Here is an 18,999-nt window from a genome sequence, read left to right on the forward strand (position 1 = left end):
TATACTGCATCAACATAGTACAAGCCAGTACTCCAGACTCTGCACCTTCTCCAGGAAGCACGCCAGAGAATGAGTCCTTAGCACATATTTAAAGGCCCTTGGCCTATGAAAAGCATTTTAAAAGCCTTCAAACTCAAAAGCTTCTGGTCCAAAAGCAATGCCAAAAAGCTGTCAGCGTAAATCACGGAATTCCGTACAGCTGCCACGTCAACAGTCAACGTAAAACGCAAAAATCCGTACAGTTTGCCACGCCATCAGTTCAACGTGAAACCTGGAAATACGTATAATCTGCCCCGTCAACAGGCCGGCAGAAATCTGTTGCTTTCTTCTTCTGTTGATTCTGCTTCTTCTAGGGTTTAGGCCCCTCGGCCCATTTGCAAGTTGGCTCCATTCTTCAAGGCTTTGACACGTCAGCAGTTTGTTACACGTACCTGTGGGGGATTAGCAATTAGCTTGGCAAACTATACATGGTCATCTGAGTAACCCATCTAATGGGGCATTACTATATGCGCGAAGGGGAGAGAGAGATACACGAGAGGAAATCATCACGCTACATGAGACAAAGGAGAAGGCAAGCTTTCCATTAAAGCTGCAAAACCGAAAATCCACTCACAAATGACCAAAAGCAGCCCTCTCTCTCTTTTGGGCGTCCCTAAGCTGGGCCTGTGCTTTTGGGATGCTGAGTTGGCTAGCAAGTGGCTCTCCTTAAGCAATGTGTCCACTATGCCCCTACCAGTTCAATTTCCTAACCCCTCCCAACTTATAACGTTGTCAGTGACTTGCCGAGTGGCCCAAATTCTATTTAGATGCACAAATGCTTCCATACTCATCAGAATTCAATGCTAGATGGCCCGAACAGTCACCGACTAACCAATCTAGATCCCCAATGTGAGAAACCCATTTGGTTGTAGCTGTTTCACATTGGCCATGCAATGTCCACTTGCACCTTTTCAAGGGTTCCAAGGGAAAACGAGCAACAATAAAATAAATAAAAATATGTAATACATATTTAGAGAAGGCAACAAGGAAAATACACCTCCTGGTGACAGCAAACAATATTCAAATCTCATTGCATCAATCTCTACTACTTGTTGTCTGCAAAAGAGCATCCAAAACATAATTTTGACACATGCTATAAAACCCTAATTTACTCCTCAAAAAGCTAATTTTTCAAAATTGTCGGAATCAAAATCCATTCGCATCAATGTGTAGGGCTCATCAAGAGGATTGACTTTGACTTCTATCACATAGCCAAATTCTCATCCATTAAAGAGATTTTTAGAGGTCTCAACAAAACAGAAAAGCATCAATAACCATGAGATAAGTGTGTGTTCATGTATCTGGGCCTCGTCACAAAACCATCCTCGGGAAGCTGGAGAAGATGCTCTCTATAGAAAGCCATCTTCGTGCCCAACTGCTGAGCCAGTTGTATCCAAGTCCTCCTAGTATCTAGCTGAATCAGGTCTTGGCGGATGAGCCTGGTGATCTCAGACTGTGTAAGAGTCAGAGAGGGTGCATCCAATGAGTACTGGAAGGGGGGCAATCTGTCCATGCTGAACCCATGTACCTGAAACCATGATGTCATCAGCATGCTATGTCTCCCTGCAAAGCTAACTGTTGAGAGGACTCAAGTGCTAGGCGGGCATATCTATCTCTGGAGAGGTCCACTCCCAGAGGCCACCCCACCCTGGCGCCCCTTTCAGTATTTCTTTTTATATTGCTTCACAAAGGTACAACTGCCGGGGAGCTCTTCCTCTGCTTCTGGACACGCGAGAATGCTAAAGTGAGCCCCCAAGGATCATATTTAAAAGCCCTTGGCCCCAAAAGCAACTAATGTGAAAAGCTCTGGCTCCCCAAAGTACCCTGACCCAGAGCCTGGCGCTAACAGGCTGCCTCCGCATTTTGCGGGCTGATCCGTACACTTCTGTGAATCGCAGCACATATTCCAGACATTCATACAGGTTGCCACATCAGCATTATTTTTAGGGATCCGAGTTCAACAGCTTATATTTGTACTTTGTCAGGTTCCTTTAGTGCCCATGCCACGTCAACAACCTGTGACAACCGCATGCTGCCACGTCAGCATCCACGATTTGCGGTGCAAAATATGGAGATCCATACAGCCAGCTTTCACATCACCAGATTCCTTTGTCATGTGCTTTAGCAGGTTATTGACACGTCATCACTTTGTGACATAAGGATAAGTACACCTCCAATAATGGTTTGCCTTACCAAGGTAGGATGTTAAGTTACCAATAAGTAAGAAAAGGAGTACTGAATTTTTTAACTTCATTTCTGAGAAAAAAAATGAAATACTAAACAGAAGGCAAGCTGCCCCAAAAACCTAAGGAAGAGAGCCCTTTGAACTCAGTAAAAGAGGAGACACAGCTCCAGTTGTACCAGCAGTGACTCTATTCCAAAAAACAAGCATCCTTTTGAATCTCTCATATCAAAACAATTGAATTGAGACGATTTGAATGTGCTTTAGATAGTCTCTCCATGATGATAATAAGTTCGCTAGCTATTTTTGCTATTTGTCTTTGGTACTCAAAAAGTATATGCAGGTAGATGTCTCTATTATTCACAAAGTTCACCTCAGTCAAAGCCTCCTAGAATCGAAATGCCTTTCCATTAGGTCAGCTGGCTCTACGGAAATGAGCATCAATGTCCTTTTCAAAGGCCGATATATTTTGATATGCTTAGAAAAGCCTTCAAATCAAACAAAAGTAGTGAGATCTGCTCTCCATGTCCCCAAGAAGGGCACTTAGAGGGTTCAAAATACCTTTGCTTGAGATAAAGGCTGAGATGAAACCTGAGAGAGAGTATTTAAACCAAAAGGGCAAAGAAATACATAGTATGAAGATAACATAAGAGAAGCACAGAATGTGTCTCTGGAGGGGATTATGCGAGAAACAAAATGACTTCATTGTTCCTTTGAATCCTGTATGAACGTCCAGAATATGTGCTGATCCGTACACTTCTGTGAATCGAAGCACAATTCTAGACGAGAAACAAAATGACTTCATTGGTCCTTCGAATCCTGTCACATTTCACCAATTTGCACCAATTTTCCTTCCATTTCGAATACATCACATAGTCTTCAAAAAGGGTACGAAGAGGTACTTACAGCTGCATCAACATTAGCAGGGGATTCATCATTTGGGCTTGAAAGCATTGATATAATGCTTATCAAAATTGTTTCCACCTGCAAGAGGTTATCAAATTTTGTATATATTAGGAACTGGCCCATAGACAATTTCACAAGGCATTTTCCAGCAAACAGAGGCTAAATACCGTATGCACAGGAGACCATCGCTCACTTGCTAGTTCATATCCATTGGGATCATCACCAGGAGGGTGTAGAATCGATATACATACAGTACCATCAGGATACACTGTAAAGAATTTACGAAGTCAATAATTTATTTTGAAAAGGTCCTTTGTTTTGAGCTGTGACAAACACAGGTGAAACAAATAGAACCACAACTGCACTTCCTCTAAATCCATTCTTTGACACAATCGTGGGACATTGGTCCTAGAGCCTACCATTTGGATGCCACATTTTAGAAGTGAACTTCACTGTGGGCGGGCTGTTGGGATAATCTTCTGGAAAGCTCATGATGGCATTGAAAAACCCACCTTCACTGCACTCACAACCCAAAATGTCAAAAGAGAATCTCAAAACTTGAACTATTTACAAATGCATAGCATACAATGCCATTGAGACCACAAGTTCTGTGCAAACAAAAAACAAATCCTTTCACAAATGAATCAAAAAGAAACTCAAGATGGGTATAGATAGTCAAGTCTTGCTAAAGTGGATGTCACAAAACGGGAGCGTACACGAGCACTTAGAAATCTGAAAAATATAATACTTTGCAAAAGGGAGAGAAGGGAGAAGATCGACACAGTATTGGGGACCAGAAGATGGGCTGGTCCCCCCCCCCCCGTTAAGAGTATTCTTTTATTCAGGGAGAATTCTTATACAAGCACGAAAACCCGAGGAAACCCCTCCGTTCTGTAATCTTAGACCCGAAGGTCGTACTTTCCCGTAAAGGGCTTGGGCACAAGGCCGTTCCTTCCCGTAAGGGACTTAGGCGCGAAGCCGTACTTTCCCGTAAAGGGCCTTCCCGTAAGACGGGAGATTCCTGCAAAACAAACCACACAAAGCAACAATTCTCAATGCGTATCAACACCTTATACCTGTCGCTTCCTTGCTCGGAGAATCGACCTCTGTATGCAGTTGTCACGCGAACACTTGCAATTTCCGTCGCGAGTCTCTACTCCAGAATCCCAACGCTAGTACTTTCTGCTGCTCCCGGCTTGTCCTAAAACTGAAACGCTGGCTACCCTTTTATAGGGTCTGGCACCCGGCGGGAATAGAGCCGCAAAAGCAGGGTCCTGGCGCCCTAGAGAGAGGAGAGAGAGAGATCGCTAGTGTTGGCGCTTTTTAGAGAGAGGAGAGAGAGAGAGATCGCAGATTTCAGCCCCCTGCATAGCTATTAGCGCTGGCTTTTTAGAGACTTGCTTTATTTTATTAATAAAGACCGGCCACTTTATAAAATAAAGTGTGAACCTGTTCAAACTTTAAAAACTCACTCAGTTAGTGAACACAATGCTATACGAACACATTCCAAGCGTCCTCAGGTGCAGGACACGACACAGATGCAATGCAAACACAGACTCCTCGCGGGAAAACATCTGTCCTCCCGCGACTGTTCCTGCTTTTCGTAAAAAGCTTCATTGAACCCATCTTTATTCTTGTGCTTGCGTTCTTACGCGTATTTTCTTGCTCAGTTCGGATTTCCTCCTTAGCCTACGGGATGCCCCCTTACTGATGCACCCGTCACCCATCATGTGACGCATCAGGGGCGCTCGTAACCCGGCTCTTTCCACCGAACTTACGGAAACTCCTTCGCGATGTTTACCGTCACCCATCAAATGACACATCAGAGTTGTCCGTTCTTGATAGCAGTTCCTGTAGCTACAATCTTTTAACAGTTCTTAGTGCACACAATAAAATATCCTAAAAAAGAGATTAATCATTAAAAATAAGAAAATAGTCCAATTAGCAACATCCCTCTGGCTTCTAAACAGTTGACCTCAACTGTAGTGCTTGGACGTATATCCCCAGTATCTCGGGATAAGCTGCTAATTCCTCCTGCGTCATCCACTGAGCATCTAGATTCGAATAGTTCTTAAACTTAACCAAATACTTCCGTGTTATCTTTCCGGATTTGAGAGGCCGCTCCTGATGACTTACTATCTGCTCCGGTTGGAGTATTTCTTTTGTTTCCTCAACCTCAGGAGGTTCCTCAGCACTAGGCTGTCTCGGAGGCGGTCCCACATACGGCCGGAGTAAACTGACATGGAAAGCATTATGGATCTTCCAATTAGGCGGTAGCTCTAATCGAAAGGTGACATCATTCACTCGCTCAGTGATCTTAAACGGCCCATAATAACGGGTAGAAAGTTTTACCACCTTACCCTTATGAGACGCTTGTTTCTTAAGTCTTGCCTTCTCAAACTTGAGTAAGACTAACTGTCCGACTGTTAAGTCTAGATTCCTCGTGTGCTTGTCTGCAGCTTTCTTATGCTTTTCCTGAGAGCGTAGAATAGCTCTCCTAACTTGCCCGTAGGCTGTGTCCAAATCCCGGACAAATTCATCTGCTGCAAAGATCTTGTCCTTAGTTAAAAGGATGGGTGGAAGCAAAGGCTTACCATAGAGAATCTCAAAAGGTGCTTTAGCCGTCGATGAGTGTATGGTATTGTTATACGCATACTCGACAAGAGGCAAATATTTCTCCCAGTCAGATTGCCGGTCTGACACATAAGCTTTTAACATATCCAATACTGTGGAATTGGCTATCTCACTTTGCCCGTCCGTTTGAGGATGGTAGGCAGATGAAAAATTCAGCTTTGTACCAAGATTATCCATCAAGGCACGCCAAAAATTTCCTGTCATGCGAGGATCTCGATCACTCACAATAGACTTAGGCGTTCCATGATGCTTAAAGATCTGTGCTAGAAAGACCCTAGCCATATGATCTGCTTTGATCGTTTTCTTGACTGGTATAAAGTGTGCTTGCTTGCTAAACCTGTCCACAATGGTCCAGATCGCGTCATTTCCAGTCTGAGTTCTAGGGAGGTCCATGATGAAGTCCATGGCAATACTTTCCCAAGGTTCATTGGGCACAGGCAAAGGTTGTAGCAACCCAGGCGTCTTATGCCGATCATACTTCACTTTTTGGCAAACCAAGCATTCCCTGACATACTTATCAATGTCTGCTTTAAGGCTAGGCCAAAAGAAATATCTTTCCATTGCTAAGGTCGTAGGGAGAATCCCCCGATGACCCGCATAAGGCGAAGCGTGTGCTTCATCCATGATCTTCTTTCTTAATGGTTCCACCACACATATGGCCTGATGGCGATAGAGAGAACCGTCCCGAATGGAATAGGGAAACTCATTCTCTCCACGATGTAGCTTTCCCCAAATGGTGGAGAAATCTGGATCATTCGGATACAAATCCGGTAGTGCTTCTAATTCTTGGTGATACACCGAAGTGATAGCGTTCACACTTGGCCGCCTAGACAATGCGTCCGCGACCACATTCTTACTCCCAGCCGTGTGAAGGATCTGGAAGTGAAACATAGACAAAAAGTTTGCCCATCTCATCTGCTTCTCAGATAGTTTCCTTTACGTAAGAAAATACCGCAAACTCTGGTGATCAGTCTTGATCACAAAATCCGCTCCTAGAAGATAGTGCTTCCAGTTGGATAAGGCGTGAATCCCAGCCGTGAGTTCCTTTTCGTAGATTGATGCATGCAACTCTGCATCCTTAAGCCGTCTGCTTTCGTAGGCCACTGCATGGCCTTCTTGGTTTAACACTGCTCCGATGCAATCGCCTGAAGCATCGCAGTGAACCTCAAATGGTTTTCTTAAGTCAGGCACTATCAAAATAGGTCCATGGCTTAGCAAGTACTTGAGCCGATCAAAAGCTCCTTGTTGTCTCGATCCCCATCTGAAAGGAATCTTCTTCTTTGTCAAATCATGAAGTGGTCCTGCTACATGAGCAAATCCTCGGACAAACCTTCGATAATATGAACATAATCCCAGGAAACTACGTACATCATGTACCGTAGTGGGAATAGGCCAATCTTCTACCACTCGGATCTTGGCAGGATCCATATTTGAGGTTCACTGCATGGCCTTCTTGGTTTAACACTGCTCCGATGCAATCGCCTGAAGCATCGCAGTGAACCTCAAATGGTTTTCTTAAGTCAGGCACTATCAAAATAGGTCCATGGCTTAGCAAGTACTTGAGCCGATCAAAAGCTCCTTGTTGTCTCGATCCCCATCTGAAAGGAATCTTCTTCTTTGTCAAATCATGAAGTGGTCCTGCTACATGAGCAAATCCTCGGACAAACCTTCGATAATATGAACATAATCCCAGGAAACTACGTACATCATGTACCGTAGTGGGAATAGGCCAATCTTCTACCACTCGGATCTTGGCAGGATCCATACTCACTTGATTGTGAGAGACTATACGGCCGAGATAGTGTATCTCTGAGAGGAAGAACTCACTCTTCTTTGCATTCACATACAACTCATGCTTTCGCAATTCTTGAAACACTAAGTCCAAGTGCTTCCAATGTTCCTCTTCTGACTTAGAGAAGATGAGTATGTCGTCAAAGAATACTCCCGTAAAAGCTCGATACGGGCTGAAAATGTGGTCCATCATGCGATTGAAGGTCGCAGGAGCATTGGTCAAGCCGAAAGGCATTACCAAAAATTCATATAGTCCAAAGGTTGTGCGGAAAGCATTCTTGTGGACATCCTCAGGGGCGATCCGTATCTGATGATACCCACTCTTTAAGTCTATGCGACTAAAGACACTTGCACCCTGTAACTTATCAAGTATATCATCAATCCGAGGGATCGGAAAGCGATTCTTGATCGTGATCTTGTTTAAAGACCTATAGTCTATGCACATTCGAAACGTGCCATCTTTCTTCTGCACCAGTAGAACTGGAGAACAGTAGGATGAAGCACTTGGCCGTACTAACCCTTTCTCTAGAAGCTCGTTGACTTGCTTTAGAATTTCCTCTTGCTGAGTAAGACTTACCCGATAAGGGGGTTGATTGGGAGGCGAGCTACCCAGTATGAGATCTATGCGGTGATCTTCCGGGCGTACCGGAGGGAGTTCATCAAGAAGTGTTTCTGTGAAACAATCTTTGTACTTCTCAATAAATTGAAGACGCTTAATTTCCAGACTAAAGAGAGAGTCCCTACTAGTTTTATCCTTTTCACGTGCAAAAATCAAGTAAGCAGAAACACACTTCTTCATTTCTTTCTTAATGGAGATATGGCTTACAATTGGGAACTGCCAATCTCCTGCATCAGCATTGAATCTTTATTTTCTTACCCCCGTGATCAAAAGTGAGGGTCTTTTCCACATAATCGGGAATAGGTGTCATGTGGAAGTGCCATGGCATACCCAAGATGATATCACATCCCTCGATGGGTGCCATCAAAAATGATTCGCGGTCCTTGTACTCGCCAATCCGAAGATTGAGCTGTCCTTGCATGGGAGTTGCATTGGTTGTCAACCCCTCGAATGCCGATCCGGATGTAACCGGTGTGCCAAGCTGAGCCGGTGTGAGGCTCAATCGTTCCGCAGTATCCAGGGAGATGAAGTTATCCGTGGATCCTGGATCATAAAGAATCAGTACTCGCTGGTTGTTCAAAGACCCCCAGCCCTTCAGAAGTTGACGCTTCCCTTTCTCCGTTTCTGTGTTTCCTTGAACATCTGGAATTGAGTTCGAGCTTGGTGGTGCAGGTTCCTTCCTTGCTTTCTCTTGCCTCGTAGAGGCTTGTTCTTGCCGTTGCTGCTTTAGCCGGCAATCCGGTTTCATATGTCCTTTCTCGCCACAGTAGAAGCATCTTCCTTCCTCTCTGAAAGTTTGAAGTTGAGTAGGAGAAAGATACTTAGTTCGCTTGCAAGTGCCCTCTGGCTTCTTAGAATGATCATCGTCCCTAGATGGAGGACGTTTTCTTCCTTGGTCTCCTTGGTCATCGTAGACCCCTCTTTGTCTTGCACGGTAAGTGCTATGCTCCATTTTTCTGGGTGTCCCAGTTGAGTGCAATCAGCAATGATTGCTGACTCCATCATCCTCTGAAGAGTATCATGCGGATACACCTTCATACTCTTTCGAAGCTGCGGTTGGAGACCTGCTTCGAACTTTCGTTTCTTTTCCTCATCGGCAATCTTCATGAAGGGAGTGACCTTTAGAAGAACCGACCAATACTTGTCCACATAGGTCGTTACTCTTTCATGTTCCTTCTGGGCAAGCCAGTCCCATTCCTTCCGTATGTCTTGCTCAAAGTCAAGTGGAAGAAATTGTTCATAAAATTCAGATTTGAAGCTCTCCCAAGTTCTGGCCTGAGAACCTTCCAGAACCTTGGCTAACCACCAATTACTTGCCGTTTCCTTGAGGTGCATCCCCACATGGCGTAATTTGGATCTTTCTGTGAAGTGCCCATTGGTAAAGGCGACTTCAAACTGCCTGATGAAGGACAGTGCTTTGGAGATGTCTCTCCGTCCGTTGTAGGTTTCGAACTTCATGTCCTTGTCACCCGATTTGAAGACTCTCATGCGATGTTGAGACTTGCGACCATGCTTCTTGAATCGAGGCTTATCTTTAGGTTGATGTAGGGTAGTGGCAGTAGTAGCGGCTTCCTTCTTCTGACGAGATGATCGAAAAGTAGAAGTATAATCAGGAGAGTAAGATGGAGATGAGATAGAGATGTCCTTGCTCTCGTCTAGCAAAGAGAGCGCTTCTTCCTGACCTTTTCTTGAAGTAGGCCATTCATTCCGATCCGAAGATCCTTTGTGCACCTCGGCACGTTCTTCTTCTCTTGCCTCCTGTGGTCTCACGCCAACAGTGTTGTCTGGATGCTTGGCGGCATCAATTCCATTCGTTTTCTTCATTCCGCCCAAGAGCTTTTGGACGTCTGGCAACAGTAAGATTTGTTGCAAATCCGCAAGCTGAGCTTGCACTTGTTGAAGCTCCTCTTCAACGCTTCTCCCTTGGCCCGACATGGTTCTTCCCGTTCTTCCCGGAATCGTCCTTCTTTGCAGAGAAAGAGAGGAGTCCGAGCTCTGATACCACTGTCACAAAACGGGAGCGTACACGAGCGCTTAGAAATCTGAAAAATATAATACTTTGCAAAAGGGAGAGAAGGGAGAAGATCGACACAGTATTGGGGACCAGAAGATGGGCTGGTCCCGCCCCCCCCGTTAAGAGTATTCTTTTATTCAGGGAGAATTCTTATACAAGCACGAAAACCCGAGGAAACCCCTCCGTTCTGTAATCTTAGACCCGAAGGTCGTACTTTCCCGTAAAGGGCTTGGGCACAAGGCCGTTCCTTCCCGTAAGGGACTTAGGCGCGGAGCCATACTTTCCCGTAAAGGGCCTTCCCGTAAGACGAGAGATTTCTGCAAAACAAACCACACAAAGCAACAATTCTCAATTCATATCAACACCTTGTATCAACACCTTATACCTGTCGCTTCCTTGCTCGGAGAATTGACCTTAGTACGCAGTCGTCACGCGAACACTTGCAATTTCCGTCGCCAGTCTCTACTCCAGAATCCCAGCGCTAGTACTTTCTGTTGCTTCCTGCTTATCCTAAAACTGAACCGTTGGCTACCCTTTTATAGTGTCTGGCACCCGGCGGGAATAGAGCCGCAAAAGCAGGGTCCTAGCGCCCTAGAGAGAGGAGAGAGAGAGATCGCTAGTGTTGGCGCTTTTTAGAGAGAGGAGAGAGAGAGATCGCAGATTTCAGCCCCCTGCATAGCTATTAGCGCTGGCTTTTTAGAGACTTGCTTTATTTTATTAATAAAGGGCTGGTCACTTAAAAGTGACCGGCCACTATATAAAATAAAGTGTGAACCTGTTCAAACTTTAAAAACTCACGCAGTTAGTGAACACAATGCTATACGAACACATTCCAGGCGTCCTCGGGTGCAGGACACGACACAGATGCAATGTAGACACAGACTCCTCGCGAGAAAACATCTGTCCTCCCGCAACTGTTCCTGCTTTTTGTAAAAAGCTTCATTGAAGCCATCTTTATTCTTGTGCTTGCGTTCTTACGCGTATTTTCTTACTCAGTTCAGATTTCCTCCTTAGCCTACGGGATGCCCCCTTACTGATGCACCCGTCACCCATCATGTGACGCATCAGGGGCACTCGTAACCCGGCTCTTTCCACCGAACTTACAGAAACTCCTTCGCGATGTTTACCGTCACCCATCAAATGACACATCAGAGTTGTCCGTTCTTGATGGCAGTTCCTGTAGCTACAATCTTTTAACAGTTCTTAGTGCACACAATAAAATATCCTAAAAAAGAGATTAATCATTAAAAATAAGAAAATAGTCCAATTAGCAACAGTGGATTTTTGTATAGCTTAAGATTAATAAATTATACTTTCTTGAATCTTTGATGTGCACATAGCTTAGTTGGTCAGGTGACGCGACCCTGATACTGGCATGCAGTTTTGTTACAAAGCTAATGGTAAGGAGCATAGCAACTACATTGTGGCTCCCCAAACTCAATCCCGCCGTTTGCACATAAAAGCTCTCCTCTGAAGCATCAATTTGCATCAAACCCCACTAGAACTGAATTCAGATAATTAAGATTAAGCCACCACAATATCGGTGTCCTTAACTTGGCTAGTTTACCCAAGAAGCGCTTTCCTATTCCTGAGATTGACGATATTTCAGATAAGCTCCAAGGTTCTTGTATCTTTATCTGCATAGATATGAAGAGCGACTAAGATTAGATACACATAGGTCCTTAAGAAGTGCATAAGAAAAAAATTTGTACAACTTTTGGATTGAACGAATTCTTGCTTATGCCGAATGTAAGTGAATTATGGATCTCGTCTTGAGACCACACAAACACCTCACGAGAGTGTTCTCCCTCACTCTCTTCTCTCATACCTTAGAGAGATCATCAGAGGCACTAAGTCTTCAAAGCGCTCAAGAAGCGGGAGCTTGTTAGAGTGTCACAAAAATACGGAAGCGAAAACTGACTGTTAAATGCAATTTATATACTCAAGAGACTTTGGAGAGAAAGAGAGAAAGCTTGACACATCATTGGGGACCAGAAGATGGGCTGGCCCTCCCCCGTAAAGAGAATATCTTTATTACTAAGGGAGAATCTTTACGAGCACATGAATGGGACAAAAGCCCGTCCTCTATTCTTTCTTGTCCTTTTTCTTCTTCTGACTAAGAGAGTAGAAGAACTGCTCTCTGACTACGGAGAGGATCTTTCCTCTTCTGTGAGATTTTGGGAAGCCCTCATAGGCGAGAGTCTACCTTCCACAAAACTCATCGGAAGCTCTCATAAATGAGATTCTATCTTCCGCTAACTGTGTCTCTTTGGACATAATCATTCCTGCAGTCAACCCACGAAAGAAACATGCAAAACACACGCACACACGCTTGCTGTAATTTTCTGCACATAACCAGAAATTGTTACCTGAGCACGTTCCAATGCCAAAATGGAGGTCCTTTTCGCGACGGAAACGCTCCAAACTTTGTGTATGTGTAGAGTAGGTAGAGAGGAATAAGATTCTATTAAAGCTTTGCTGAAATTCACCCTGATACATGTGTTTAGGGATTGAAATCAGAGAATTTGCAGCAGCTAGACGAGAGAGAAAGAGAGTTTTCTACTACTTTACGCGATGAAACTTCTCCCACGGCTGCCTACAACCATGAGAGGCCTTGATCTAGGTGATGGGTGCTCAGAGGCTCCACATACACCACAAGGTGCTGCTCTCAAGCTTCAATGGAGAGCTTCACTGCGTAGAGGATGTTCAACTTAGGGGGGTAGTGCACTGCCAATCTCGCAAGAGGGGGGGGGCTGCTCTCATATAGCCAGCCACAAGAGGGGGTGCTAGCATGAAGAGAGAGAGAGAGAGAGAGAGAGAGAGAGAGAGAGAGATTGAATGGGTAAGTGTGCCACTTGGCACACCTACTTAATAATTTAAAAACCATTCAACTTTTGACTTTAAAAGTCCTATGCTAATTAATGAAATATGCAATTAAGTGCACAACTGCACACATAGACAACCAATGAAAATGTTAGGTGCTCCCCAGCGCAATGCCGTGCTAGCACTGCTCTGGCATTACCTGTTCGCACTTGTCCGGCCATTTGGTCCAGCGTAAACAATTTAAAATAATTTAATTGACTTATCCTAAGGCCGTAAAAATAATTCAGGCCTTAGGATTACTATTGTTCTAAGGACCCCATCTCATTCCTGTGCTTGCACTAGCGCGTGTAATTTTCTGAGGCTAAAATCTGAGGCTACTATCTACCCCTTCATTAAAGACCCGATTTCCCAATCACTAGGGCTTCAGGGTATTTTCTGCTAGAGTCTCCCTGAGGTGCTCAGGCCCAAACTAGGGTGCACCTGAGGCCCCAGAAACTGCTAGATCTATTCTGATGTGCACACAACTAATTAGATAATTCTTTTCTCGTAAATACATTAATTATTTACAAAGTCTGACATAGTTACATCCCCCTTGGTTCTAAACAATTGACCTCAATTGTAGAGCGTCAACATAACTGTGCAAGATATCTGGGTAGTCCTTGAGATCAGACTCAATCATCCATTTTGCATCTAAAGGGGTGTAATTCTGAACTTGACTAAATACTTTCGATGTAGGCTCCCCGACTTTAGTTGTCTCTCAGAGTGTATTATTTGTTCAGGTTGAAGGATTTCCTCAATCTCTTCGACTTCCGGAGGATCTTCTTGTACTGGCGCCACTAGAGGAGGTCCAACATATGGTCGGAGGAGACTTACATGAAAAGCATTATGGATGCGCCAGTGAGAAGGCAAATCCAATCTAAAAGTCACGTCATTGACTTTATCTGTAATTTTGAAAGGGCCGTAAATCTATGGGAAACTTTGACAACTTTCCCTTTTCCAACCCGCTTTTTTAATCTAGCTTTCTCAAACCGAAAGCAGGACATACTGTCCTTTTTCAAGATTGAGATTCCTTATGTGCTTGTCTGCTTTTCTTTTCTGTTACTCTTGAGTACGTAGAATTGCTTGCTTTACTTGTTCATAGGCAATATCAATATTGCGCACAAATTCATCTGCAACGAAGATGTTTTCTTTGGTAACCATAATAGGAAGTAAGAATGGCTTCCCATAAATAATTTCGAAGGGAGCTTTGCCAGTTGAGGAATGGATGGTATTATTATACGCAAACTCAACTATCGGTAAGTACTGTTCCCATTCGGATTGTCGTTCCGAAACATAGCACTTGAGAAGGTCTAAAACAGTGGCATTAGCGATTTCGCTTTGACCATCTGTTTGAGGATGATAAGCTGATGAAAAATCAAGCTTAGTTCCCAAGTTTTCGAACAATGCCTGCCAAAATAGACTAGTCATGAGAGGATCTCTATCGCTGACAAAAGTCTTTGGCAATCCATGGTGTTTAAAAATCTAAGCTAGAAATATTCTAGCCATGTGATCAGCTTTGATCGTCTTCTTTACTGGAAGGAAATGTGCTTGCTTATTGAATCTGTCTACTAAAGTCCAGATTGCATCATTTCCATTCTTGGATCTAGGAAGATCCGTAATAAAATCCATGGCAATACTTTCCCATGGCGTGTTAAACACAAGGAGTGACTGAAGCTTGCCATAAACTTTATGTCTGTCATATTTTACTTTTTGGCAGATTAAACACACGTACATGTTTTTCAATGTCCGCACGGAGTGTTGGCCAAAAGAAATACCTTTCGAGGGCACTAGTGGTAGCAACAATTCCCCGATGCCCGGCATAAGGAGAATCATGTGCTTCATCCATCACCTTTTGTTGTAAGGGCTGAGCTATGCATATTGCTTGTTGATGATAGAGCGTATTATCCCTAATGGAATAAGGTGGCCTCGAGTGACCAGCTTGAAGATCTGCCCAAATTGTAGCGAAGTCCGGATCTTGAGGATACATCTCACTGAGAGATTCTAATTCCTCATGATAAATTGTTGTTAGTGCATTGATCTTTGGACGCCTAGAGAGAGCATCTGCAACTGCATTCTTTGTTCCAGAAGTGTGTAAAATCTGAAAATGGAACATTGAAAGAAAGTTGGCCCATCTCATATGCTTTTCTGATAACTTTCTCTGTGTGAGAAAGTAGCGAAGACTTTGATGATCTGTCTTGATAATAAAGTCAGCTCCTAACAGATAATGTTTCCAAATGGAAAGAGCATGAATTACTGCCATGAGCTCTTTCTCATATATGGAAGCATACAACTCTGCATCTTTAAGGCGCCGACTTTTGTAGGCTATGGCGTGACCCTCTTGGTTCAAAACTGTTCCTACACAATCTCTAGATGCATCGCAGTATACCTCGAAAGGTTTGCGAAGATCAGGGACGGTGAGAACAGGTCCGTGACTGAGTAGATACTTAAGCTTTTCAAAAGCTTGTTTTTGTCCAGACCCCCAATGGAATGGAATCCGCTTCTTTGTCAGGTCATGGAGGGGACCTGCTATCGCGGCAAAGGCTCGAACGAAACGCCGATAATAGGAACAGAGGCCAAGGAAACTTCGTACATCATGTACTGTAGTTGGCGTAGGCCATTCTACAACTGCTTGAATCTTATCAGGGTCCATTCTCACCTGGTTGTGAGATACTATATGGCCCAAATAGTGGATTTCTTTTAAAAAGAACTCACTCTTCTTAGCATTCACAAATAATTTGTGTTTGCGTAATTCTTCAAACACTAATGCGAGATGCTTATAGTGTTCGTCTTCGATCTCTGAGAAGATTAAGACGTCATCGAAGAAAACGCATGTAAAGCTTCTATATGAGTGGAAGATTCTATCCATCATTCTGTTGAATGTGGCTGGTGCATTAGTGAGTCCAAAAGGCATCACTAGCAATTCATACAACCCGAAGGTTGTTCTAAATGAAGTCTTATGCACATCCTGAGGAGCTATGCGGATTTGATGATAACTGCTCTTCAAGTCTATACGACTAAAGACACTTGCTCCTTGTAACTTGTCAAGAATGTCATCAATCCGAGGGATTGGAAATTGATTCTTGATTGCGATCTTGTTTAGAGATCTATAGTCTATGCATATGCGGAATGTGCCATCCTTTTTCTATACTAGCGAGACAGGTGAACAATATGGAGAAGTACTAGGCCTTATTAAGCCCTTCTCCAAAAGTTCGTTAACCTGCTTGAGAATTTCCTCTTGCTGCATCAGACTAACTCGATAAGGGGATGGATTTGGAGGAGAACTTCCTGGGATCAAATCAATTGTATGATCCTCACATCAAGGAGGTGGGAGTTCATTTGGAAGTTCATCTGCAAACAATCTTTAAAACTTTCTAATAACTTAAGTCTTTTTTGCTCTAGCGAGGAAGAAAGTTGTGAAGCAAACACATCTCTCTCTCTTGCAAAAATCAAGTACGCTGAAAAACACTTTTTCATTACTTTCTTGATTGCAATGTGATTGGCAATGGGGATACACCAATCACCTGCATCCGCAAGTACAAGATATTCCTTTCCTTTATGATCAAAGGATAAAGTTTTCTGAACATACTCAAGAATGGGATGCATCTTGTAGTGCCAAGGCATTCCCAAGATAACATCACACCCTTGAAGTGAAGCTAGTAAGAAACACTCTTGATCTTTGTAGTTGTCGACCTTTAAATTCAGCTTCCCTATGATTGGAGTAGAGCTAGAGTTCTGCCCTTTGAAAGCAGATTGTGCTTGAATAGAAACTCCAAAACGGTTGGGCTGTAAATTCAGGTCATCGACTAGCTTTGTAGAGTTGAACTTGTCTGTACTGCCAGGGTCAAACAGAATAAGAGCGCATTGGTTGTTGATGCTACCCCATGCTTTGAGAAGAGCTCTTTCTTTTCCATCCTTGGTTGTATTCCCCTGTACATCTGGGACTGCATTAGAAGAGGGTGGTTGCGGGGGTTTTGGTAGGACAATCACCCTTCATATGTCCGATTTGTCCACACTTGAAGCATCTTCCTTCGCTGATGTAGGTTCTCAATTCAGCAGGAGAGATATTTCCCTTTCTTGGGCTGATTTGGCTTTGCTTCTCTTCGGAGGCGGTTCTTTTCTTCTTTTGAGAAGAAAAAGTAGAGGTAGGCTGCTCATCACCTTTGGCTTGGCATGATAGGTGCTTTGCTCCATCTTCTTGGGAGTACCCTTGTCATGTATTCCATCAGCTATGCGAGCTGATTCCATAAGTATCTGTAAGTTACCTCGAGGGTAAAGCTTCATAGCCTTTTGCAAGGCTTCGTGCAATCCTGCTTCAAACTTGCGCATCATCTCCAAATCGTCAATCTTCTTGAATGGAGTGACTTTCAAGAGAACCTTTGGATTAAACCGCACATGACGTTCTGGAGGTTTCCTCTGCCTCTCGTGCATGCAGGAGGTTCCAATTAAAGGATCTTTCCTTGATTCTGGCGCCTTTGGGTTCTGCAGGATTTCTCTCGGCCCCATCAGCACTTTCTCCTTCCCTTTCTCAAGAGTATGGAGAATCTTTTGGACTTCTGGATGGGAGAGAGCTTTTTGCAACTCTGCCACCTGCTGTTGAAGGAGAGAGAACTCTATCTCGCGTCCTCCCATTTTTGCAATCTGCCAAGAGTCGTCAATCCCTTAAGGAAGAGAGAGATAACCTTGCTCTGATACCACTGTCACAAAAATACGGAAACGAAAACTGACTGTTAAATGCAATTTATATACTCAAGAGACTTTGGAGAGAAAGAGAGAAAGCTTGACACATCATTGGGGACCAGAAGATGGGCTGGTCCCCCCCCCCCCCCCCCCGATAAAGAGAATATCTTTATTACTAACGGAGAATCTTTACAAGCACAGGAACGGGGCAAAAGCCCGTCCTCTATTCTTTCTTGTCCTTTTTTTTCTTCTAACTGAGAGAGTAGAACTGCTCTCTGACTACGGAGAGGATCTTTCCTCTTCTGTGAGATTTTGGGAAGCCCTCATAGGCGAGAGTCTACCTTCCACAAAACTCATCGGAAGCTCTCATAAATGAGATTCTATCTTCCGCTAACTGTGTCTCTTTGGACATAATCATTCCTGCAGTCAACCCACGAAAGAAACATGCAAAACACACGCACACACGCTTGCTGTAATTTTCTGCACATAACCAGAAATTGTTACCTGAGCACGTTCCAATGCCAAAATGGAGGTCCTTTTCGCGACGGAAACGCTCCAAACTTTGTGTATGTGTAGAGTAGGTAGAGAGGAATAAGATTCTATTAAAGCTTTGCTGAAATTCACCCTGATACATGTGTTTAGGGATTGAAATCAGAGAATTTGCAGCAGCTAGACGAGAGAGAAAGAGAGTTTTCTACTACTTTACGCGATGAAACTTCTCCCACAGCTGCCTACAACCATGAGAGGCCTTGATCTAGGTGATGGGTGCTCAGAGGCTCCACATACACCACAAGGTGCTGCTCTCAAGCTTCAATGGAGAGCTTCACTGCGTAGAGGATGTTCAACTTAGGGGGGGTAGTGGCCTTAGGATTTCTGTTGTTCTAAGGACCCCATCTCATTCTTGTGCTTGCACTAGCGCGCGTAATTTTTTGAGGCTAAAATCTGAGGCTACTATCTACCCCTTCATTGAAGACCCGATTTCCCAATCACTAGGGCTTCAGGGTATTTTCTGCTAGAGTCTCCCTGAGGTGCTCAAGCCCAAACTGGGACGCACCTGAGGCCCCAGAAACTGCTAGATCTATTCTGATGTGCACACAACTAATTAGATAATTCTTTTCTCGTAAATACATTAATTATTTACAAAGTCTGACATAGTTACATAAAGTGCGACAATATGAACGGTGACACGGTAACACGAGGGAGAGAGAGGAGCAGAGCAGATAGAAAAACAAGAGAGAGAGATGAAGAAGAAGAAGAGAATTTTAACGTCGTAGA

General features: G+C 43.9%; 1 protein-coding gene across 1 annotated transcript in view; it reads right to left on the reverse strand.

Annotated features, from left to right (window-relative positions):
* Positions 1-18,999, reverse strand: part of LOC147438628 (ubiquitin-conjugating enzyme E2 7-like) — a 46,967-nt gene that overhangs the window by 23,473 nt on the left and 4,495 nt on the right. Inside the window, exons 3-5 of the mRNA XM_086484674.1 lie at positions 3,547-3,644; positions 3,295-3,395; positions 3,128-3,205 (exon numbers count right to left, since the gene is read on the reverse strand). Coding sequence (XP_086340800.1) covers positions 3,128-3,205; positions 3,295-3,395; positions 3,547-3,644 — 277 coding nt within the window. The remainder of the gene's footprint in view (positions 1-3,127; positions 3,206-3,294; positions 3,396-3,546; positions 3,645-18,999) is intronic.

This window comes from Adiantum capillus-veneris, chromosome 16, assembly GCF_014529385.1.
Source record: "Adiantum capillus-veneris isolate H3 chromosome 16, ASM1452938v2, whole genome shotgun sequence".
Taxonomy (NCBI): domain Eukaryota; kingdom Viridiplantae; phylum Streptophyta; class Polypodiopsida; order Polypodiales; family Pteridaceae; genus Adiantum; species Adiantum capillus-veneris.